At 38.2% G+C, this 26,002-nt stretch overlaps 1 protein-coding gene across 1 annotated transcript; it reads right to left on the reverse strand.

Moving 5' to 3' along the window:
• Window positions 1-10,491: 10,491 nt before the first annotated feature.
• Window positions 10,492-25,654, reverse strand: LOC100983215 (interleukin-1 receptor-like 1). The gene is made up of 11 exons (XM_034951153.3): window positions 25,499-25,654; window positions 24,508-24,717; window positions 23,785-23,995; window positions 22,560-22,734; window positions 22,004-22,166; window positions 20,559-20,630; window positions 19,678-19,819; window positions 19,440-19,585; window positions 14,758-14,904; window positions 13,603-13,770; window positions 10,492-11,313 (listed from the first exon to the last, which is right to left on the reverse strand). The coding sequence occupies exons 2-11, from the start codon at window positions 24,566-24,568 to the stop codon at window positions 10,928-10,930; spliced, it is 1,671 nt and encodes a 556-aa protein (XP_034807044.2). The 5' UTR covers window positions 24,569-24,717; window positions 25,499-25,654; the 3' UTR covers window positions 10,492-10,927.
• Window positions 25,655-26,002: the final 348 nt, after the last annotated feature.

The raw sequence follows: 26,002 nt of genomic DNA on the forward strand, positions 1-26,002 counted from the left end.
AATATTACCATTCTATGGATAAACAATCTGTGACATGCTGAGCTATGTATGGCAGTTCTGCCCATGTAACAGAGTGTGTGTGTGTTTTCACATCAAAACGTTCCTGAATTGTAATGAGATTTTCATTTAGGGTTGAATTTTTAAAAATCCATCTTCCTCCTTCAGAATGTAGGTTTCATAATTCTAGGCACTAAGTCTATTTTGCTCTTCACTGTATCACTAAAATCCAGCACGATGCCTAGCACATGGCCAGCACTCACTAACATGTGTCACTGAGGCATAGGTGTGTATGCCTGTGTTTGCGTGTGTCTGTGGCTGCCCATATGAGTTTACTTTAGGGAAATGGAGAGATGAAGTGACAGTCTCCTACAGTCCAGACCCCTCCTTTACATTGACTGTGACCCAGTGGAACTAAGATCTGCATTGAACTTTGATCCTACTACAACCTAGCATTCGGACTTCTGATTACAACTTTAAGAGCCCAGTGGAGGAAGGATCCCCCACAGTGGAGACCATTCAGAGTCTAAATACTGCATAAACAACACCATATCCCTTGTTTACCATCCTGAGTGCAGGGAGCACAGCCTGATGGCAGAGTCTGGTTTCGGAAACACACAAACCTGGGCTGCCACTCCAGTTTGAGTCCTGACAAGCTGTGCAAAACTTGAGCAAGTCTTAGAGCCTGTTTGGTCATTACCAAAATGGAGATGATAAGAAGGCCTGCTTCTGGAATTATTGAGTGATTAAACCATCTAAGGCTTATGGAGACTTCCTGAGTGCATGGCAGCTTCTCAGCTCAGAATAATGCCCCTCTCACCAACAACTACTCATCTTCCATCCTAAAAACAGGGTTGTCAATGCCTGAATCCAGGATAAAGCTTAATGGCTAAGCTGCCAAACCATTCACATACATCCTTATGGAAAAATCACCAAATATTTGGTGAAATTTCCAAGAGATAATAATCAATAAAGTAAAGGCCAAAGAAACAAGTACGAATGGAAAGTACCAACTGTGCATAATCAAATTAGACCGGTTCTATGGTTTGAAACCTCCCCCGCTACCTCCACACACATTTTATTATTAACTCTGCCTATTCTTTTATCTTGGATAGAATAAAAAATGTTATTTCCTTTATGTCACTCTGATTAAGACTGACGTAACCTTATAAAAAGCACCACTTTTAAAAAAAATTCAATATCTACCAAGAGACAAAGTTATCAGGAGATGGTTCAGCAAACTGACAAGTTAACTCTGAGTCTCAATATGAAACATATTAAGATCTCAGTACACAAAAATTAGCTGGTATTTGCACACCATTCTGCAAATGTGGATGTGTGTATGTAAAATTTTTAATGTATTTAAGTTTTATGTGTGAATTTAAGAGATAAAGGTTATATTAAATAATGAATTCATTTCCAGAAAAAGAGCTATTCTGATAAATGTAACAGATACTCTAGCAAGTATTAATAAAATAGGCATAGAAGAATATAAATATTAAATGTCTCACATGTAAGAATTTTAAGGGTTTTTAATTGTTATGTTTAACATCAATATTTTTGCTTTTCCGTAACTCTTGTTTCTCTCTTTTTAAAGTTTTTCTGATTTCTAAAGCAATTTACACTCAGTGTAGGAGATTTACAAAACAAAGACTGAAAGAAGAAAATAATCTCAACATGTATAATATTTTAGCATGTTTTCTTGTACTTTTTATAAATGTTGTCACATAATTAAGATGTTTGGCCGGGCGCAGTGGCTCATGCCTGTAATCCCAGCACTTTGGGAGGCTGAGATGGGCAGATCATGAGGTCAGGAGACTGAGACCATCCTGACTAACACGGTGAAACCCCGTCTCTACTAAAAATACAAAAAATTAGCCAGGCATGTTGGCAGGCACCTGTAGTCCCAGCTACTAGGGAGGATGAGGCAGGAGAATGGTGTGAATCCGGGAGGCGGAGCTTGCAGTGAGCCGAGATCTCATCACTGCACTCCAGCCTGGGCGACAGAGCAAGACTCCTTCTCAAAAAAAAAAAAAGATGTTTAAATGATTGCATATCCTGCATTTCCACCTAATATTACATAATGAGCATTTTTCCTGTGTCACAAAACTCTTTGTTAAAACCATTCTAATTGCCACCTAATATTACTTCATGTGGATATATTATCATTTACCAGATGTATTATGAGATAATCACATGACCATCTTCACAGGTAAGGCAGGATGGCTCAGTTTTTTCGCAGCATGGGCTCAGGTGGCATCCTGGGTGGATTTGAATCTCCATTCTACCCTCTACCAGCTAACCGACTGTGGGCAACTGACTTGCCTGTTCTGTGCCTCAATTTTCTTATCTATAGAAGGGGATAATAATAATACCATCTCCTGGAGCTGATGTGAAAGTTAAATGAGTTACTATTCCAAGTGTCTGGTGAATGGTAATACCACTTAAATGTTAGCTATTATTATTTGTCTACATTTCTTATTATTTCCTGGATGTTACTCGATGGCAGTACAGTGATTGAGTTGAAGACTACATTGAAACCTGACAGATGCATGCTGACAAACTGCATTCCAGAAATGTTGCAATATTCATATTCTCTCACTCAATAGCACAAGACAGCATCTATCGACCACACCCAGAAGCACACTGAGCAGCTTTACTTTTAAAATGTAATTAGACAGCCAAAATGGAAAAATGGTAGCTCATTGTTTTCTGAATTTGCATTTCTTTGGGTATAAATGAGGCAAATATTAATCACTTATTATCAGCCATTTTATTTTCATGTTTATGAACCATCTCTTTATGTCTTTTGTCCAGTTCTCAGATGTTTGTCTAACTTGTTGTTTACTTTCTCTCTTTTGTTATGCTAATATATGACAAATTTTATATGGATGTAGTCAAACCGATCATTCTTTTGCTTTGAGATATTTTCATTGCTTTTAAGTGTAGAATATACTTTCCTGTTGGTGGTCAAATAGATGCTTACGTAGTTTCTTCATTTTTATGGCTCAGTATTGTTTTGTTTTGTTTTTATATTTCACTTTTTTCATCCACCAACAATTAATTTTCTTGATTGACATGAAGATAGGGAGTAACTAAACTTACTTTCCTCAAATACCTACTAATTACTTCTCTATTGTTTATTAAATAATCCTGTATTTCCCCTACGGTTTGCTGACACTAGCTTATAATGTACAGGTCCTCCCTGAGCACTCTACTGCAAGTCTAGCACAGCATGCTTTTCCAAATGCAAACACGCACATGCACACACACACACACATGCTCACACACACCAATGTTCCTCTACCCTCCCATGTTTAGTTTTTCTATTCATAGCACTTATCACTAACTGTCATATTTTCACTTTATGTCTGCTTGTTTCTTTGTTATTTGCTGAATTATTGAATGAATTACATCCATAAAATATACATAATTTGGATCTAGGTGATCATCTGATCCATTGGCACATCTGCATAATCTACTTTTGAAATGCTTTTTAAAGCATGATATCTTGGAAAGTATGTTTTAGCAACTAATGTGAAGTCTAGGCCACCAGCTCTCACCCAAGTTTGGAAAAAAATAATGATGCCCGGGCTCCACCCAGTGGTCTGGAGGACAGACTGGGCATCCTGAGTCCTCAGAACTCCGCAGGTGACTCTAACGTACAGTCAGGTAGAGAGCCGCCGACGTAGGGCACTTATTTGTATTCTTAGGAAAGTACATTTAATACATCTTAAATGCATATATTTGATGTGTCTAAGACATATTAAATATTTGTGCATGTACATATGTACGTACGTGTGTGTACACACACATAACGAATAGTCACAAACTTACCTAATCACCCAAAGGCATGAAATTTTCTCTAAATGAAAAAAAAAAGTTTCCTTCAAAAATTGGGTGACCTAGGCTTAAGGTCAGTTCCAAGCTGACCACTCTGTCTCCCAAGGCAGCACAGTAAAAAGCCCTTCCAGAGGGTCCAAACAGTCACCTGAACCCCTGGCTCTGCCCAGTTGCCCTTGTTTATGGGTCCCACCCTGAGAAACTGACCTTTCTCTAAAAGTAATTCACAGAAACACATAATGTACAGGGAAAGAGCCATTTCAAAGCTCTTTCTAGTGAGGAACCTGAGATTTGAGGAAGTGAAATGGCCAGCCTCAGATTACAGCTATTCACAAGGACACACATGAATCAATGTAGATGCCTCAATATAAATCACTCATTAGCAACACATACAATCGAGCAACTCATGAGACAAAATGCCTGGATGAAAATCATAACACCAGTTTTTTTTTAATATAATTTTTCTTCTACAGTGATCCATGCATAGTCGTTTTACTCTGCCTGTGAGATGATAAAACAACCAAATGCAAAGAGGAGAAAATGATCTTGGGGCATAACATACACACACGCTTAAACTCTAACAAACAAAATAATTTGTGTGGAATCTGGCTTCTTATCTGTAAGGCCAAGAAAATCAATGCCACCTCATAGTCCTTGTCACACAAGTGTCTGTTGTTAGCCTTATGCATCCCCCCAAATCTGCCTATGCCTGTGCTACCTGGGCCACCCTCCCCACTTCTCCCAGATGCCAGGTCCCTAGAGTCCTTTCAACTTGGCTCAGTATTTGCCTTCTCAAGGAAGCTCTCCAACTGCAACAGCCCCAAATGGCACATGCCTATGTCCAAGCCCGTCTCCATCACTCTGCAGGTGTTTCCATCACTCCTGGACTAGCTCCCACTCTCTGGTGAGGTCCCTGAAGGCAGGGACCCTGCCTTTTCTTTTTTTTCTTTTTTCTTTTTTTCTTTTTTTTTTTTTTTTTTTGAGATGGATTGTGCAGTGGCACAATCTCCGCTCACTGCAACCTCTGCCTCCCAGGTTCAAGGGATTCCCCTGCCTCAGCCTCCCGAATAGCTGGGATTACAGATGCATGCCACCATGCCTGGCTAATTTTCCGTATTTTTAGTAGAGACGGGGTTTCACCATGTTAGCCAGGATGGTCTCGATCTCCTGACCCCATGATCCGCCCACCTCAGCCTCCCAAGTGCTGGGATTTAGACCCCGCCTTTTCAATCCGCATTCCTAGGCCTTAGCCTCAGTTCTCAGCCTTTGGATGTATATTTGTGCAGGGAGAGGGAAAACACCGTCCCCAGAACCTGCACAAACCCAATTCCCCAAATTTACCCCTCCTAGCCCATCCAAGGCCCTGAGGTTGACAGGTGTGCTCCCAATAGCAGCACTGTGTATGACACAAAATCAGTATTTGCAAAGGGTCTTGAGAATGAAGCAAGGGAAGTCAGTGAAATGAATACAAAAATCTTGGATCTCTGTATCTGGCTGCAATTGACACCTCATTAATTTGTCTGATAACTACGATGCAACGTGCTGGGCATTTTAACTTCCCAAGGCTGGGCAGAAAAAAGATAAAGGCTCTGGAATCAGAAAAACTGTAGGTGTGGGTCTGGGATCTACTACTTAGTAGCTGGACACTCTTGGGTAAATGACGGAATTCCTCCTCCCTTTTATTAAAGCATAATAATAGTTCCTACTTCATGTGGCCCTTAGGAGGATTATGTGAAAATAAGATATCTAAAAATTTTCTACAGTGTCAGGCACACAGTAAGCACTTAAAAAATGACAACTATTGTTATCATTTATTTCAGTCGTTCTCACCTCTCCAGAAAATAATTGGGGATGTCTTAATTTCTAAAACTATACTTTCAGAGAAAGACAGGATGCTGTCTCATCAATTATTCACACGTATTCACACACACACTATCTCTCTCTCTCTCTCTCTCTTAATTGATCTTGATTTGAGAATCCCTCCCCGGATGGTGGTCTTCCCTTCCTCTGGGGGGTGGGGAGGGGATGCGGGTGGCAGCGGAGCCCACCCTTACCTTCAGAGAGGCTTCCCCGAGGCTGGGGCGGGGGCGGCAGCTCCTCCTTCACGCCAGGTCGCGACTGCGGAGGCCAAGTTCAGAAAGTAGGTGAGAAGCAGCGATCTCCGCCTCCTGACTACCGTGGAAAGTGAAAGAGAGGTGTGATTAAAGAGATAAGGCACCCAGAGAGGGCTACAAAAAAAAAAAAAAAGAAAAGAAAAAAAGAAGAAGGAAAAAAAGTAGGAACAGAAAGAAGAATGTCAGGCGTCTGGCAGCTCCTGGCTGCTAACCCCGGCCAGTGGAGGCTGCAGGTGGGCACTGCCCGCGGTCGGGCGAAGCTCCGGGTCCGGGAGTGTAGCGGTCTGGGGCGCTCTCAGTCTGGGGCGCTCCCTGGCGTAGAATCCTCCCTGACTCGGGGGCCCGGTCTGGGGACCCTCCGGTCCGGGTGCTCCTCGCAGCCGTGCTCCAGGACCGGCTCCTCCACCCAGACGCCCCGCGTGGAGTTACCGGAGCTACTGGATCGCGGGGTCCAAAGGTTGCTGCTGGAAAACCCAGCGCCTTGCCCTTTTCCCGCGGACGGCGTGGGCCCCAGGCGTCTGGCGCTTCCTCCCCAGCCGCGCGGCGCGGGTCCCGGGAAAACCCGGGCCGTAGCCGGGTGACCTGCGGGGCCGGAAGGGGGCGCGCCCGGGCCGCTCTCAAGCACCCTGCAGGCCGCGGTTCACAGCAGAGGATGCCAGGAGGGAGGACCGCTGGCCGCAGCGGCCGCCAGGCTCTTCAGAGGAAGAGGAGGGGAGGGCTGAGGGTGGAAGAGGGGTCCCCGGGGGATGCCGAAGGTGAGAGGGGCTCCGCGTCTCAAGTACACAAATGCGCCCCAGGCTTTTTGCTTTCCCAGAAGGATGGGAGTTCACTATAGGGAAGTAATAGAGAGGGGTGCAATTGTTGAAGTTTTAATTTTTTTTAAGGAGGCCAAAGGGGAATGTGTGTTTCTAGATTTTTATTTTGTGGCAGAACTGTTATTTAACAAAAGGAAAAGGGAAACCCATGGCCGACAGGCAAAATGTTTAATGAGACAATGATTTTAATTCTTTTTACCCAATCAAGATAATTCACCACATAATAAATAAAAATATGTAATTATTTCAATAAATGCAAATAAAAGCATCTGACAAAATTCAACACCCTTTCTGAATTAATAACGATCAGAAAACCGAGAGTAGAAATGACCTTTCTTAATCTGATAAAGAACATCTATAAGAAACTTACAGGTGACCTCATAATAGTGAAATATTTTAATTTTTCCTAAGATTAGTAATGAGATAAGGATTTTGGCTCCCACCTGGGACAACTGCTTTGCAACAAGTGAAGAAATAAAAATAAAATTAGAAAGCATAAAGATTGAGAAGAAAGAATTAAAACTACTGGTTTTAACAGAGAGCATAATTATATGTAGACCAACTTTTGAAATCTACAAAAAAAAAAACTACTGGAAATATTAAGTTTATCAAGATCATGGAATATAAAAATCAATAGCAATTCTATATATTAGAGATGGAAACTTGAAAAGTGAAGTTTGTTAAAAGTGCCATTTACCATAGCATTTAAAAATCAAAATACCAAAGTATAAATTCATTGGATAATATATGAGATATCTCCTGTGAAAACTACAAAATATTGCTAACAGAGATGAAACATCTAAGTAATAAAGGGATATACCACGTTTACGGATTGGAAGACTTAAGACATCTATTCTCCACACTGTATATTTTTAGACTCTATATATTACAGAATCTATATATTTAATACAATTCAATCCAAATCCCAGGAAAAATTTTCAAAGAAATTAAGAAGCTGTTTCTAAAATTCATATGAAAATGCAAATAATCTAGGATTGTCCGGACAGAGACGAAGTTTTGCTCTTGTTGCCCAGGCTGGAGTGAGTGCAATGACGCGATCTCGGCTCACTGCAACCTCCGCCTCCCGGGTTCAAGCGATTCTCCTGCCTCAGCCTCCCGAGTAGCTGGGATTAGAGGCATGCACTATCACGCCTGGCTACTTTTGTATTTTTAGTAGAGACGGGGTTTCTCCGTGTTGGTCAGGCTGGTTTTGAACTCTCGACCTCAGGTGATCCGCCCATTTCGGCCTCCCAAAGTGTTGAAATTACAGGGGTGAGCCACCTGCCCGGCCTGTCTGGGCAATCTTGACAAAGATGAACAAAGTTGAGAGACTTATACTGACTTGAGGATTTATAATAAGGCAATAGTAATTATGGCAATGTGATATTCACAGAAACATACAAACATACAAAATAGAAAGTAGACTAATAGATCCACACATATCTAGTCAATTGATTTTTTTAACAAAGCACCATGTCAATTCAGTGGGGAAAAAACAGTCTTTCACAAACATTGCTGGAACAGCTGGGTACCTCTACAGAAGAAGCAGCAGCAGAAAAAAGTACTTTGTCCTTGCCTTGTTCTATATACAAGTATCAATTCACAATAGACCATGGACCTAAACATAAAAGCTAGAACCGTAAATATTTCATAAAAATACAGAGAAGACCCTTGAACAGGCAAAAAATAAATAAATAAATCATGCCCTTGGACAGGCAAAAAAAAAAAAAATTCTTAGCTAGGACACAAAAAACAATAGCCATTTGGGACACATTGATTAATTGGACATCACCAAAATTAAAAATGTCTACTAAACAAAGACATCACTTAAAAATGAATAGATAACCCTGGAAACATTCTCACTTTACATCTATCTGGCAAAGAACTTGCATCCACAATACATAAATAATTCCTACACATCAACAATATACAAAGAAATACAATTTAAATAAGGCAAAATATTTTGCCTTCGCTAAAAAATATATACGAATGGCCAATGAAAACATGAAAAGGGCTCATCATCATTAGTCGGGGAACTTCAGGTTAAGACCATGGTGATCTTCATCTAACACCTGTGAAAATTATTAAAATATAAAGAAACTTGACAACACCAATTATTGGTGAGGCAATGAAGCAGCGGAGCTCTCATACACAACTGGTGGGAATGGAAAGTAGTACAATTAGTTTGCGAAACAATGTATAAGTTTCTCTGAAAGTTAAATATGCACCTACCCTATGACCACTCTTAAGTGTCAAAATAAAATTGTAAGTCCACAAGTATGTTCATAGGAGACACTGTCTCAAATACATATATATAAAATACTATATATATAAAATATTCTATATAAAATATATATTATATTATATATAATATTCTATATAAAACATGTTAAATTATTTATATAGAATACTATATATTATATATAATATATTATATATACTATATATAGAATATATATAATATATACTATATAATATTATATATGATATATATTTTATATATATAAAATTTATATATAATATTATATATAAAATTATATATTTTATATATAATATATGTTATATAATATTATATATATTATACATTTTGTATATAATATTATATATCATATTATATATTTTATATACAATATGATATATAATATAATTTATATATTATATATTTATATATGATTATTATATAAATTATACAAATATAAATTATATATTTATATGTAATTATTATATAAATTATTATATAATTAATAATTACATATAAATATTTATATGTAATTATTATATAAATTATTATATAATTAATAATTACATATAAATATATCATTTATAGTTATATAATTTATATAATAATCATATATAAATATATAATATATAAATTATATTATATATCATATTGTATATAAAATATATAATATGATATATAATATTATATATGAAATGTATTATATATAATATTATATAATATATATTATATATACAATATATAATTTATAGATAATATTATATATAAATTTTATATATAAAATATATATCATATATAATATGATATATACTATTATATATTATATATAATTGTATATATAATATAATTACTATTATTAATAATAATAATGTTTAATAATTGTATATTATATATTATAGATTATAGATTATATATCATATTATATATGATATATTATATTATATATTATATAAATATATATAATATATTATATATTATATCATATATAATATATTATATATATTTATATTACATAAAATATATAATATATTATATATTATTTATATTATATAAAATATACCATATATTATATATTATATAAAATATATAATATGTTATAGATAATATTATGTTATATAAAATATATAATATATTATATATAATATTATATTATATAAAATATATAATATATTATATATAACATTATATTATATAAAATATATATTATATATTAATTATATATAATTAATAATTATATATTATATTACATTTAAAATGTTATATAAAAATATTATATATAAAATATTATGTATTATATATTAAATAATATTATTTTTATATGTTATATATTATACATTATTAGATATTCTGTTATATTTTATATAATTATATATATAATTATATACACATTTTATATATTATATATTATATAATATTATATATAATACTGTATATAATATTATATATAAAATATTATACATATAAAAAATAAAGAAAATCTGGCATGTTGGGAACAAGATTTACAACTGACATTCTGCCTGAGGGAATCAGAATGTTCTTCAAGATGACGTGAAAATCTACTGTCGAATGATTAGTTTGCTATTCAGATTATTGACAAAGAATGAGGAGAAACAAAGCAAGACAGAGAGAGAGGAAAAAAGAGTAGTGAAAACATCCCACACCACAGTGAAGACAGGCAAGCAAAAGGGAAAAGGGAAGGAAATGGTGGCTGGAGTATGGTGGAGGATTGAGGAGAAAAATTTCTGGCCATTTTGCATCCACCCAGAAGCAGGGAAATGGAAGGAAAGTTACCAGATGAAACCTGAGGCCTGAATCCCTTTAATATTCCTGCTCCTCATACTTCAGTGCAGGGGCATAAGCCAGCTAGGAGAAGTCAGGAAAGCTTCAAACTCAGATGCCTTTGCACATCACAGCAGGCACTATTGCTTCTGGGCAGCCAAGGGAGTCAAACTAGAGGCCTTTCTGGGAATTTTGCTTGGCACAGGCATTTGGTACCTCACGTGCTTCCAGAATTTGGAATTCAGGGACCTTTTATTGGCGATGTGGTCCTCCCTCCACTTGATGGTCCCCTGTACTTTCATAAGATGCCGGAGGGAGTCCTGAAGCGCCTCAGCCTGCAGCATGTCCAGCTCGCTCAGAGCCTCCATCTCAATAAGTATCACCTTGGCGTCGTTCTGGATGAGGGCACAGTGCAGGGCAACTTCCTGCTCGTAGGCAAACTCCTTGTTGTGAGTGATCTGAGGGGTCAGGATGAAAATGTGCCGCCTGCTCTTTCGTATGTTGGTTTCCACTGCAGTGACTACATCTAGTCATACAAGAAATAGATCAGATTTCCTATCAGTCTAATGCTTTAAACATAAACATCCTGAACATTTAAAAGTCTTATTGTTATAATCTGGTGTGAGATTCTCTGACATCAAGTCACTTACTCAGAGAAGTGGAAATATGTGTGGATAGAGAACCCGTTTTGTTCTTTGTGTTCCTTTCATTTGTGAGAATATCAGCCCCAATGTCCTCTTTTTATTTCCCAGGTAGCTTAGTCTTAACTAAAACAGAGTCCTTCCAAGTAAATGGGAATGTAAAGATATTTAGTCTATTGTTGCATTAGAGACTTAGAATTCTGGTTCATTCTTCTTAGAATACATATTATCTTCTTAGAATATTTGCTTATATGTTTTTCAATGGCTTAAAATTTTAACTCACATATTAAAAAGCACAAACTCAGGAAGCTTTGCCCCTCAAAATTGTCCAAAGTCTCTAGGAAAGTAAGTCCTGACTTTACTTCACCCCCATTAATCTCTGTTGTAGAAACTGATTTGATCCAAACTAGAAAAATCTCAAGGGACAATAGATCCCCTTTCCCATTTTGTGTTTATACAGCGTAGACGCCATGGTGATTCCAATTAGCTCCGGGTGGACTCAGAAAGAACATGAAATACCCAGTCCTCACTGCAACAGGAGAAAGCACAACCGTGAAGAAAACAATCCAAGATATTCTCACAGAGGGGTGTCTGAGGGATTGCAGATGCATGAGGCAGGCCAGCTGAGAAGAGGTGCTCCCAGAGGGAGAAGCACAGCTGCTCCAGAAGCCCCACGTGGAGAGGCAGGTACATGACCACCCTCTGACCTCCTGCCAGTGCCTCCCATTGGCCAAACCCAGCCTGGAGCAGAGGACAAGGGTGCAATGGATTCCATGATGATCAGCCACCCAGGGCCACTGGATGGAGTGGTGGTGCAGAGAGGATTTTGATGGGGCAAATGCAAGATAAGTTGCATGAGACTATAGACAGTACCTTAGTCAGTCATGAACTTTCCTAAGTGAAGAGTGAAGTTTGGTGTTGTTGGGTTTCATTTATTTTGGTTGAGGAAAGGTCAGAGGACATGCATTGACAGAGGGAAGTAGAAAACCATTCCAGATTAGTATGTTGTCACACATTGAAGGCAGCACAAGCTTGAGTGTGAGAGAGCTAGCACCTGGGTTTGGCTGAGGAGAAGTGTAACTAGAACTTAGGTGGATGGACTGAGAAAGAAGAGGTGAAGAGCTTGTGGCCAGATGTGGCACATTGTTGAGCTCACAAACAACTGGAGTCCCTGCAGGTTCTTCAGTACATTTGTAATATGAAAAGAGTGTTTGAGAGCATTACTCATTACTTCTACCTGCATGGGTGGCCAGTGGGAAAATGGGGGAAGAAGAGAGCCTCGAGAGAAGAAATGCATTAGATTCTCCTAAATTGTATCTTTCACAAGTCTCTTGAGCCGTTATTGAGGCTATTAGCATTCCCAGATATTCCAGGGTAAACCAAAGTCACCTGTTGTTCATACCTTTACATCTATAGGCATGTGAATTCCTCTTCTTAGTAAAATGAGTTTAAAATGTAAAACTGAACATTTACTTTATTATGCTTAGGCCCTTGATAGCTGAGCCCCAGTTATATTCCAAACCCTTCCTGGTCTGTGAGAAATTAGAGAAGAGTTCACAAGGAGGGTCCATAGGTACTGGACATAAATGTATGAAGGGAAGGGAAAAATAACTACTGCAATCACAGGAGTTGTGATAAAACTGTCAGAAGTATATAAAATTGGGTAGGAATATTAAGGAACAGAAGCTATAGTTCTTTTTGTTCTGGTGAGAATATAAATTTGCAAATGTGTCACCAACATGAAGAAAGTCATGAAGACTCTCTGAGTACTTTTAAGGTATTTCAGCTAGTGCCTATGGCTACCAGAACAAAATTCGTCAATTTTTAAGTCCTCTTTCAAATCTTATGGACAGAATTAAGAAGTGGCAGAGTTATCCTGGTGGGGGACCAAGGGAATAAAGTAGGGATGATGGTTTGCTAAGTCCTTGAAGCAAAGGACTTCTAACTCTGAATTCACACCACCAACATTACTGTGAAGATCTCATCACTGGGACAATGATGGGAGAGGGACGATTGAAGGATAAGTGTCTGCTTCTGGATAAATATTTAAAGTTCTGGTCTTAAGGCCTGTGGTAGTAAATGCAATTCATTTTCCAATGCAGGGATAAGGCCACCTAGTTCACAGCCTTTAATAAGCATGAATTTCTGTCCCTAATGTATGTCAATAGCTTTACCTTCTCCAGGTAGCATATCTCTCCCATAAATGCATAAGGTATAGCCAAATTTATTTTCAAGAACATCAGGCAGAATCTGGTGAACAAAGTGCTCTACACGACTGGCCCCATCTGTACTGGATTTGTAGTTCCGTGGGTAGATAACATAAGCATCATAGAGCTTTCCATCTGAAAATGAAAACAAGAAGTACAACTTCTTACTTGATTCTAAAAATTCTCACTGGGCTCTTCAAAGACATTCCTCTCCAAGTTTTATGGCTGTTGGTGAATGTATGTCATCCTCCAAAATATTCTAGACTCAAGAGATGTTGACGGCAAACCACTGCCACAAAACACTATCAGGAAATAACAGTCTTCATCCCAAAGTGTTTCTCCTTTTTACTGTCACAGACTAAATAACAAAAAAGTGGACAAGAACCTGTCCATCTCATCAATTTTGATTAATAATCTATGAATAAGGGGGCCTTCTGTGCTGAATAGACTTTGGTTTCATCTTTGGTTTCCCCATACTCCCCTGGGGAAGTGAAAAAATTTGAAGCTAATAGTAGCAAGGGCATAGAATTTTTTAAGGGATCTGAATTTTCCACAGATCAAACAATGAGCTCCTACTTCAGTCAACTGTTTGAAAAATGCAACATGTATCTGCCTCCAAATGAAAGCATGAAGTTTGCATCTAGCAGGCAGAACTGACTCCTTTCATGCACATGCTTGTGTGCCTGGGTTAGACTTTACGGATCAGGGTTTCAGGTAGAACACACATGCTTTCCGATAGACCTTTCTAACCTGCTCACATCTGGAAAACAGGAACAATTTTGCTACTGTGTTTAACTTCATAATGTCTTACCAATACATTATGAAATTTACACCTTTCTGGGCTTGGGGCAGATTCTGTTATTGGGAACTCAGTAGGAATAGCAATCCTATCGGGGAAGAAAAGTGAGCTGTTGAGATGGATCTCAGGACCATGAGGATTTACATAGCAGGATGGAAAATGGCCTCTAAGAAAATCCAAAAACACAACTCACTGATAACAGATTAGCAAGCAAAATGGAATCTGGGCTTAGCAGCCTAGCTACTGAAAGATTAATAGACAAGTAACCAACAGTTATTATGGGACTTTTTCTTTGGGAGAAAAACTTGGTATTTGCCACTTACCATTCCTAGTCTTGTAAGGTTTAGCTATGTCTCTCCAGAGCAGAGTGGCCTCAATCCAGAACATTTTTAGGATGATAACCAGGACATTGATTAGCATTAAAAATACACTACATACTGCAATTATGCAGTAGGTGCTATGATGATCAACTATTCAAAAGAAAGAAAAAGATTATTATTACTACTGAAAAAAGATATAATAAACTGATACATGGATGCTGGCTTCCCTTGGGAGTACAAGAATTTCACATAAGATATACCCACTGGGAATTTTCATGGCTGCTTTAAGTACCAGGACAGTCACATTTATTGAGCCTCTACAACACATCAGGCTAAGCATTATAGGGAATTCTCAAAGGCAAAAGAGGCAGAGAGACACTTGTCAACTTAACTAAGATGGGAGGCAAAAGCATGATTTTTGCTGGCAGAGGAGTTTAGAAGGAGAGCTTGCTCCATGCAGGACTGGGAAAGGGAGCCTTCCTGGAGGAAGAGGAGGCCTCTGAAAGATGAGTAGGATTCAGGGAGATGCAAAAAAGGAAATGCCCACCTGGGCAGAGAGAATACCATAAGCCTAAGTGCAGAGAGGAAGTATGTTTTCTGAGGAAGTGGAATAACCCAGTTTGGGGAATTGGTGGAAGATATGATTAGAAAGTTTGGTCAGGGCCAGGTTCTGTCCAGACTTGAAACCCCAACTAAGGCAGATTGCCTTATTCTGAAGGTCACAGGAGCACTGGAGACTTGAGTGGTTTTCCCAAGAGATTAATCTGATGGTAGCAGAAAGTTTGTTTCTGTGGAAAGAAACTATGGGCACTCAGAGAAGAATGGAGTGTGGTACTTGGGTTGCAAGATGCAGAGGGTTGTAACTCATGCAATAATGAGAAAGGAATGGACAAGGTGCTGTCAGGGCATTAAGGAGAAGGCATCAACAGGTCTGAGAGACTCGTTGCCTCTAAGGGCTTGGCAGTGTGGGAGGTAGGAGAAGAAGCAAGAGTCACCTAAGTGGCTAAAGCATCTTTGATAAAGAATTCAAAAGTCAAATTACTAAGTTCTAGGTCCTACTCATAGCCCATACTTCTCTCATGGTGAACATTACTCAACCAACCCAGAAATTTTTCCTAGTACTCCTTGCTTCACAAAATGCAGATGCAACATGCATATGCACTGATGAATGTGAGAAGAATCTCAAATGAGATTTGCTGATACGGTTCTTTTCCGTCTTAAGTCTCCATGCATGGGCTCCCAGTTTTAAGGTAGAAAAATCACTGGCCCATATTCACGAATTCCTCCACAACTTCTAATAGTTTATCAGTTCTCTCAGTGACCAGCAGTATGGAATCAAGAATTATCAAGGTGATGTGACACAAAATTGGGGGGAAAAAGTGAAAATTGACAAAGAGAGCTTACTGTCATCAGGTTAAATAATGAAAACTCCGTAAGTAAATCGTTTCAACAGGATTCCTTTCCAGGTCACTCTCTCTCTAAAAACCCCAGCTGGATGCACAGAGGAATGCGTACTTCCTGTGGGGGTTGCTGGGAAGTAACCATGCCATTGGCTGGATGCTTCCAAGTAGAGGAAAGAAGTTGATCCAAGACACCAGAGGAAGTCTTCGTAAGTGTGAATTATTTTATAAAAGTATAAGTAATTCAGGTATGTGATGACAAAACATTACTTTCTGTATACACATATAGCTAGGAAAATGCTGGCTGTGTTTGAATCCTTGCTCCATAACTGTAGTATTTCGCAAGTTATTCAACTTTCTTTGTCTTTCACTTTGAAGTATTGAGAAAATAAATGAGAAAGTTAAATGTAAAATAAGTAGATAAGTCCTTGTACATAGGAAATAATGAATAAATGTGTATTATTATTATTATGAGCATCAAATATGTATTTAGTAATAGTTAATAAAATGGAGACATAGGCCTTTCAAGTTTTTGTTCTCTTAAATTCAAGAAATGCTATAATTTCAGAAATAAAAAAGAATTCATCATGACAACTCAATAGCAGTAGTAATAATTTGTGTTTAATTTATACAGTTGCTGAAACAGAGTGTAACCATGTTGATTTAAAGAAAAACAGGTGAAATACAAATAAGCTAGAAGGAGCAAAATCATTAAACACCTGTAACACGAAGATAATTCAAACACATAGGTAACCAGGGACATTGATCAATGATAATGTAGCAAAGCAGGAGGACACAAGGGCAGTGTGGGTGGGCAGGCTGGATGGATGGCTGCAGGGTCTACTGGACCCACCACCACCCCAAGCATGGCCCTCACGTAGCACCTTGATGGGGTCCACAGCCTTCCTGGGGTGCCACACTTATCACTGGCAGACACCAGAGACCCACAGAACACTACGGCACTTATAGCCATCTACATGAGTTATGATTCTGTTTATTTCATGAAAAACTTACAAATCAGGGGTTAAAGTCAAAATTAAAACCAGAAAAACCCCACATACCACTTCAGGCAGAGACCTGCCACGATTACACCATATTGGGGGCCCGCTGTCCTCACACCCCTATCCTTTCTCCTCCTGTTGTGTCTCTCTGTGTGTATCTGGATGAATCCTAACCATACCACACACATGGGTGGGAACTCAGGGTTTAACACTTTCTTTGGCTATTTGACAAGCACATTAAACAATTTCTACATGGTTGTACAGGCCCTGAGGAGTGATGAGTGTAAAAATATATTTCTCTCTTTCCTTCCTTTTATACGGGATACAATGCTTCATATAGCAAACAGGATGTCTTTGCCTGGATATGTGAAGAACAAGTGAGGAAACTGGCAAGTGCTCAGGAGTGAAATGCTTGGAAAGCTGTTTTCCAAGACAACATTGCATTCAGAGACACACCAAGGGAGTGGGGAGAAGGATCAGTCCACCTCTGTGGGAGGAGCACTTCATCTCTGATGTTTCACATTGTCTGGGCATAGTGATGATAAAAAGCACAATGACTTGTAGACAGCTTTATCACTGTTTTGAAAACTCTGTAGACAACATATCCCCTTCTTGCCTGCACCCAGGAAGGATCACTCTCTCCACCCTGCTTTGGCTATTTGTGATGCCACCAATTATTTATATATAAAAAAGAATGTTACATTTTTAAAAGATTATATAGCGTCTGAAATTAACCCAATAAAGACTCATCAGTTTCATGTTGTCCTTTTATTGTGTCAAATTATAATGATATTGTTAAAATCCTGCTAGATTCAGAAAAAACTGTAGGGAAGCAATAAACAATTTGACTTTCCAAATGATGAGGAAAGTTATTGAATTTACCAAACATAAATATAAAAATAGTATTTTGTTGTATAATTAAGACTTACAGCTAGAGAAGTAGAAATGTACACAAAAAAACATTTGGTATCAATAATTTGGTTGTGCATTCATTTATTCAGCCAACAAATATTTAACTGAGCACTGGCTAGCTGCCAGGTATTGCACTAAGGACCCAAAGATGGATGAGATAATGTCCCTGCCCTCATGGAGCTTGCAGTCGTGTTGAGCAGACTGTCAAACAGATTTAGGTAAGGCAATGTGACCAGTGCTATGATACAAACAGGATGCTACAAGAGTACTTGGAAAGTGTGTATACTGCAAACTGAGGGCCAAGAAAGGCTCCCTGGAATAGGTGGTACCTGAATTACGTGGTGAATAACAGATGCAATAAAGAAATGGGCTGAGCTACCAGACTTCCCAGGTGTTCCATGTACCTTAAACACTTTATAAAGTTTAACAATGATAATGTGTGTGATATGGTTTGGGTCTGTGTTCCTGCCCAAATCTCATGCTGAATGGTAATCCCCAGTATTCGAGGTGGAGCCTGGTGGGAGGTGATTGGATCATGGGGGTGAGTTCATCATGAATGGTTTAGCACCATCCCCTTGATGCTGTCCTTGCAATAGTGAGTGACTTCTCATGAGATCTGGCTGTTTAAGTGTGGCACCTCTCTCGCGCTCCTGCTTTTACTGTTTGAAGTGCCTGCCTTTGCTTTGCCTTCTGCCATGAGTAAAGCTCCTGAGGTGTCCCCAGAAGCAGATGCCGCCATGCTTCCCATACAGCCTGCAGAACCGTGAGCCAATTAAACCTCTTTTCATATAAATCACCCAGTCCCAGGTATTTCTTTATATCAATGCAAGAATGGCCTAACAAATGTCTTATTATAAAGTAGCACCTAGGATTTTCTCACTGAAATGGCAGTAGTTTGATACTTCCCCTTTTTGTTCACTTTACCACCCTCGCTAACAAAATGAGTGTTCATTATGACCAGAAAAAGGTATAGAAGGGACCATGCTTACAACATGTAATACAAGTTATAAAAGAGCACAAAAGAACACGTTCAGTTTACGGTTGTTGGTGCATTTTCTTTCACATACAGTGAGACAGAGGGAGTTCATAAAGTTAGAAAACAAGGATGACCAAAGAAGCAGCTGAGTGTTCTAGACAAACCAACGATAGGAGGGAGTGGGGGAGGACGAGCAATTTAAGCCGCAGAGAAGCTCCCAGCAAACAGGAACAGTCTACAAAGAGCAGATAGCAAACAACATCCGGAAGAAGAGAAGCACATTTTACGGCACAGGCCATTCCCATTGTCTTGATGGATCTCTTGGAACCACACTCCATTCTGCTTACACTTGCTAGAGAAAGCTCAGGTGACCAAAGTCTCAGAAACACTCCTTACTTGGATTTTTCCTACTTAGCCTTACGGTGTGCCTTCTCAAGCCATGCAAATTCAGGGCCAGACAGTCGTACTGCAGCAATAAATCCTCTTCCTTCACGTCAGCTATTCTTAAAACCATGTCTAGACAAGCCAGCCCATTGCTGAAACTAAGAAAGCAACCTGTTACTTTTAATGCCTACTTTGCAGGTGCAAACCATGTGCAAGGGGAAGAGGATGGTTCTCTTCAATATAAAAATACCTTTGATTTTGCCCTTCCTCTTGTTGAATTCTTGGTTCACCAAAGTCTGTAATTTTTGTTCCATTAAGCTGCCACAGGACGGCAGCCAAGAACTGAGTGCCTTTTCCAAAACAAGCAGAGCAAGTTAGGTTTGCGTTTTTTCCTAGAGGGGAGTAAGGACATTCACCAATAAAATTAACTTCTGCGACTGGCATTTTATCCCATTTAATGTAAAAAAAACCTTACTGAACACTTAGTATGCACCCCACCAGGACCTCCCTCCCTCATCTCTAGCACCTTCCTCTTTCTATGTCCTCTCTTGCCTCCTCCCTGCTTCCATTACCTTCATTCACCCAGCTGGGTTTGAAGCTCAGCTCCCACTATGTTCTCATCTGCATGGGAAACTAACAAGGCCAATGATTCTGCCTTCACCAACCCCATATTATAAAGGATTTCTAGTAAAAGGATTGCCCTCTACTAGAAATTAGAGTTTCTTTCCAACTGCCCTCTTCCACATATTTCTACAGAACTCTCTTCATCTCTCCATAAGCTACTTTGAAGATAAACATGTTTTACCGGATCTGGCTACCATTGCCCAGAATGAACACACTGCAGGTCTCCATCCCAAGCTCTGGGATAGAGATGAAGATGAAATTAGATGCATACATGAAAGCATCATGAATTACAAAGTACAATAAACAAATGTAAACACTGCAATTGCTGTGTCCCTGTTCCCAATATTAGCAAATGCTTGGGGCAGGTGCTTCCAGGGATGTCACCTCACTTACTCCTCAAGGTTCCTTATGCTAATTGCCTGACCCCTGCTAAGGGAATTCAGAACAGGGGTCATATGGAAGGATTTTTCCAGGCAATATTTACAGCATTCTGATAAATTTTCTTACCAATTTCCACTTCCTTTATTTCATTGTGTGCAGGGGCTCCGATTACTGGAAACAGAGAAAAGCCTTGCTCATCTTAAAGACAAAAAGAAATATAAATATTAGGAGAGCATTGAATGCTAGTCAATATAAAGCTTGTATTTTCATGTTTCTATTCTATTTCATAGCAATGTTTTTCAAGTTCTTCTGACAATAACCCATAATGACAAACACACACACACACACACACACACGAAACAGAAAGGCACTTAAATAAAACTTTCTTTTATTACCTATGATGCTCTTTAATATCTTTATTCTCTGATATCACTTAAACAAATGCAGGTCCAACCCATAAAACTAATTACATGACCTAGTAGTTGTTAGAAAACTACTCTTCTACAGAATAAGAATAAGACTACAGAGAAGATTTCAAAAGACCCAGGAAAACAATAAATGGATGAGTCCACAGATTTGCTCGCAGTTCTCCACTAGGGTGGCCCATCCTCAGTGAAATCTTCCCCGTACAGAATTCTGACTCCTGTGACCACTAAGGCTGAAAGACGGGCAGTGCTTGTGGAGCACTGCTGCAATCCTCCATCCCTTCATGCTCATTTATTTAATGACAGTGTGATTAAGGACCACTGTAAGGGTTGATATTAAACAGGAAGAGGCACTGATAGGAATGTGGTCTGGTGATGCTTATTTTACAGCGGTGGAGTATTGAAAAACTCCAAAAATTTGTCTCCAATATTGCTTTGCCCTGAAAAAACTGTCATACGTAAAGGGGCTATTACATCTACGTCTGTAGATCGACTTGTGCTAAGGAGACCCCAATCCTTTGTAGATTGATAAGCTATGATTGTGAAATCTTTCCCTTAAATAAGCTTTTATAAAATTTAAAATAACTTGGAAAACACATTTTTAGAATGAAGTGACCTACTCAAGGCCATTGATGATGTTGAAAGTATTGCAAACAAAGATTAAAAACCACTCGACAACATTTATGTACACCATAGTATACCATCACAAAGCCTCTCATTAAACTTTGAATCCAATGAGTATTACTAAAGATTAAGTTCTTTTTTAAATTGCAGAAACTCTGACACCAAACTAGAAAAAAAAAAAAGCTGGTTTTTCTCTCCAAATAGTTGTATTTCCATTCAAAAAAAGTAAATTAAGTTAGCATTCAGATTGCTTTATCTTTGGAAAATTAAGTCACAAAAAAAGAATAAAGAACAGATGTGGCTTTGAATTAGTAATGTAATTTCCCCCTGAAATTTCTTAAATCTTGATAGTGTGTTCAGAAAACCTCTTTGCGTCATAGTTCAGAATGTATAAGATAAGATGGAGCAGGAGGAAGTAAAGGGAGGAGGGAGAAGTGCAAGAAACCCAACCAGAAGGGCACCGCTGTTCCCATTTCGACTTCTTTCACGTAGTATTCTATCTCATTAATGTCAGTAGCTTACCCTTGACCGTGAAGGACCTGGTTGCCGTCACACTATAATTGGCTCCATTTTCATTGTGTATAAATTTACAGGTGTAATCACCTGCGTCCTCAGTCATCACATTATCAATGACCAAAAATGACTTGTGCACCCTGTACCTTGATCCTTGAAGAGCCTGACAATTCTGAAATAAGAAATTCCATTTCCTTCTCAGTAATTCTTCACTTTTATTTATTTATCTGTTGACAGAATGTTTGTTGCCTAGGCTGGAGTGAGTGGTGCAATCTGGGCTCACTGTAACCTCTGCCTTCTAGGTTCAAGTGATTTTCATACCTCACCCTCCCAAGCTGCTGGGATTACAGGTGTGTGCCACCACACCCAGCTGATTTTTATATTTTTAGTAGAGATGGGGTTTCCTCATGTTGGCCAGGCTGGTCTCGAACTCCTGGCCTCAAGTGATCTGCCTGCCTTGGCCTCCCAAAGTGCTGGGATTACAGGCATGAGCCACTGTGCCCGGCCACTTGTGTCTATTTTAATTGTGTAATTTTCATCTATTTCCTTCCAAATTTCTTCTTACCTTAAACCACTCAAGAGGTGCTGTCCAATTGTAGAGGTCAATGGTAGGACAATAAATTTTGGAATTTTTTTCTGATCCAGATACTGTTGAATACATCAAATAATCTGGAACATTGCAATCTGATTGTTTTTTATATATGGTGACATTCGCATATCCAGTCCTATTGAATGTGGGACTGTTAAAATAAGTCAGACAATTAAAAGAGTCACTTAGCATTGTGAAATAACTTAATCTAAATTCAGCCTTTACTTAATATTGCTTTTCTTCTTAAAAACCATCAATATACATAATGGTTATTTTCTTATTTAAAAATAAACATTAAAATCTAGAGTTTAAATACTTTTTTGTTACACTTGAGCTAAAAACATAGCCCCCATAGTAGCCCTAACAATGACTTCTTCACCATTTATTCATACACTACATCTGCTGTAATGCTGTAATCCCAGTGTAATAAAGATAATTACTATTTATTCAGAGTTTACTCTGTACCAGTGATGATGATGAGCACTTTTCACACATTACCTTAGTTTATTTTCACAATAATGCTTTGAGATGAAATATATTATTACATTATATGCATTTTACAGAGAAGGAAACTGAAGGGCAGAGAAGTAACTTGCTGGCATCGCACAGTTAACTAGTGGCAGAGCATGAATTTGACACTTGTCTAGTCTCAGACCTAGGCCCTTAACTAATACTTCCTGCTTTTTGATTTAATTCATTTGACATTTTGTGTGTGCCAAATACAGCCACAAAATCAAAACATTTAACAATTTGTGAACAAAAGTAATTAATTTTTAGGCACACAATCTCATCAGCCTTCTCTGGCTTAACTTGAAGGTTAAAAGCCCCTTTTCACCTACTAGAGGCCCCCTGAGATGGAAAACATCCAGATTACTACTTTCTGTGCTAGTTTGTTCTTAATTCCAGCCAAAAGTAAGCAATTGCTCTCAGTTATCTTGGTCACTAGGAAAGCTAGGTTTTTCTCTAAGTCAGCTACAAATCAATCCCTGCAACTGTAAATCCAAATAGCTCAGAATGAGCTAGACCTCAACCTGATAGTATTCCTAGAAGTTTATCCAAATCACTTTTATTCAAAGCACTGTATAAATTTAACTGTTCCAGAAAGGACTAGGGAAGGAATGAAAGCAAGGGCAGCTCAGGCAATCAACCATTGAAGAAAGGGGAGCAGGGTGAAAGAAGATGGGAGCTTTCCGCATGATACCTTCTGACAATACAGGTATAAATACCAGAATCAGCAACTTCAGCTGGTAGAAACTTCAGAAGTTGGCCTGAGGCAAACACACGATTTCTTTCCTGAGTGGGAATACTTTTGTTTGTTTGTGAGTAATACCAATCCACGGTGTAACTAGGTTTTCCTTGTCTAGGACATCTTACAATTAAAGCCTCATTTTCCAGGCCCCATGATTGTTTACCTGCAAATAAAAGATATAAAGACAACCCTGAAATGATCAAATGAAAAGATCATAATTCTTATACTCTCAATATTTTCTTCTAGGATTAAATTTAGAAGCCGGTCATATACTGTGATACCTTGGGAAAGAATAAGTAACTGATTAAGATCTCTTACGAAATGTTAATGAATTAATTTGGAGCTAAATTCCCCACAGTTATCCAATGGAAAAGCAGCCTTATCTATCTAAACAAACTGTGTGTCAGTCAATAAACATCCACAACACTTCCCATGTGCAGGCACCACATTAAATTCTGCTGCATTTGAATATGTAAAGCCAAACTGATGATATATCCATTACAAAGAATTTCTTCTGATAGATTCGTAATGAAAAATGATTGTACAAAAGCAATATATTTTTCAGTTTACAATTCAACTGGAACAACTGGAAGCAAACTGCTTAAAACAAGGTAAATGTTCTTGAAATTATTTAATTTATAAAAATTTAAATTATACTTAGAAGGCAATACTTACTAAACTTTGCTGCTGTGGAATACATGAGAATTGTGAGAATTGCTAAGATCCAAAACCCCATTCTGTTTATCAATCAAGAGCAAGTATTGGTAACTAGTTGTTGAGATTACTCCAGATGAGTCACTGGCATACGACAGCGAAGGTCACCACACATGAGGCAGTTGGTGATACTCTTCAAGACTGAGTTGGGAAGAGTAGCCTATATCTCAACTGAAAAATAAATTAGACAAAACCATAAACAGAATTTTTATCAGCCATGATTTTTACTTTCTCAGCACCACTCAGGAGAATGAAACAGTCAACACATATTTATTAAGTGCAAAGAGATGTAACAGCAGGTTTCAGATATGCAAGCATTGCACTTATTCCTATGGAAGTTTTGGGTCATATAGCTCTCACAATGATCATGCTATTTCACAATTATCATGCTACTTCGCAGTTATATTTCACCAGTCTCATGAGAATGTCCTGAAAGAAACTAAATTAAGAAGGAAAGTATATGAGTTTCTATTTTTGAAAAAAAAAAAAACATAAAATTCAGTAGACTTTAGAAAATAAAATGTATCATGTGAAACCACAGACATCCACACAGGCTGGTGGCAGCATGCTCACAAAAATAACTCACAAACAGACACATGTGCAAGTAGTCATCACAAAGCAACTAAGGAGTAGCAAAATCAGAACTAGACTAAAGCATTAGCCAAGTAATTGTCCTATTCTCAACCCCAAACCCTCAAACTTTTGTTCCTGACTCAGCTTGTTCCCAGGAGTCACCAAAGGCTTTCTAAGAGTAGTTGAAGGTCTATGAATAATAATAAATACATTAATTTTTTCTTTCAGAAAAATAATCATTTACTTTCTTACTTCTTTTCTTAAAATATAAGGGGAAGAATAGAACCAACATAGAAATGTACTAACATAAGGATAAACACAATCATGAATTTTGAAGACTTTTCTTATTACAAATTTTAGATAAGTAATTGATGCTTACCCAAACTGAAAGACAGAGGGGATGAACTTGGAGTCAGTGACGGAGCTAAGAATAGTTTCCAGTCTTTGTAGGTCCCTCCTCATAGACTACTCACTCTCTTCTATTTTAAAGGGGAGACACTCCTCCCATCCTGAAATTTGATTTGTGGCCAAATCTATGACTTGTTCAAAAATGCTGGTGCATCATGTACTAAGAATTCTTGATGTTGACAAATAAATATTTAAACATAAAAACAACATTGAGTAATCCCTTGAGAGGAAATAATTGAATCATTTCCTCCTATTTTAGAATCAACTTCTCAGGCTGATTAATAACTAATGCTTATTGCCTGTGCCCCGATATTAGGACACTTTCAGTTCTAAATGGTCTTGACATCAGGGACCTGGAGGCTGCCTTTCCAGATATTCCTTGACTCCTCATTTGGCAGACACCACTCAGGAAAGCTCCGCCAACCTTGGCAGCATTGGTGCCAGGAGTTTCAAAAGCAAAGGTGGGGGAGAGGAA

The sequence above is a fragment of the Pan paniscus genome, chromosome 12, assembly GCF_029289425.2.
Source record: "Pan paniscus chromosome 12, NHGRI_mPanPan1-v2.0_pri, whole genome shotgun sequence".
In the NCBI taxonomy this organism is placed as follows: Eukaryota; Metazoa; Chordata; class Mammalia; order Primates; family Hominidae; genus Pan; species Pan paniscus.

Bases quoted from the DNA above. Each gene is read 5' to 3' on its own strand.
- LOC100983215 (XM_034951153.3), bottom strand. From the start codon at position 24,568: ATGGGGTTTTGGATCTTAGCAATTCTCACAATTCTCATGTATTCCACA. The intron at 19,586-19,677 runs GTATTTTTATAT...TTGCTTTCTTAG, and splicing joins GAGGAAGGGCAAAATCAAAG to TTTCAGCAATGGGCTGGCTT. The intron at 14,905-19,439 runs GTAAGGAGTGTT...TCTTTTGAATAG, and splicing joins GCTAAGTAGGAAAAATCCAA to TTGATCATCATAGCACCTAC.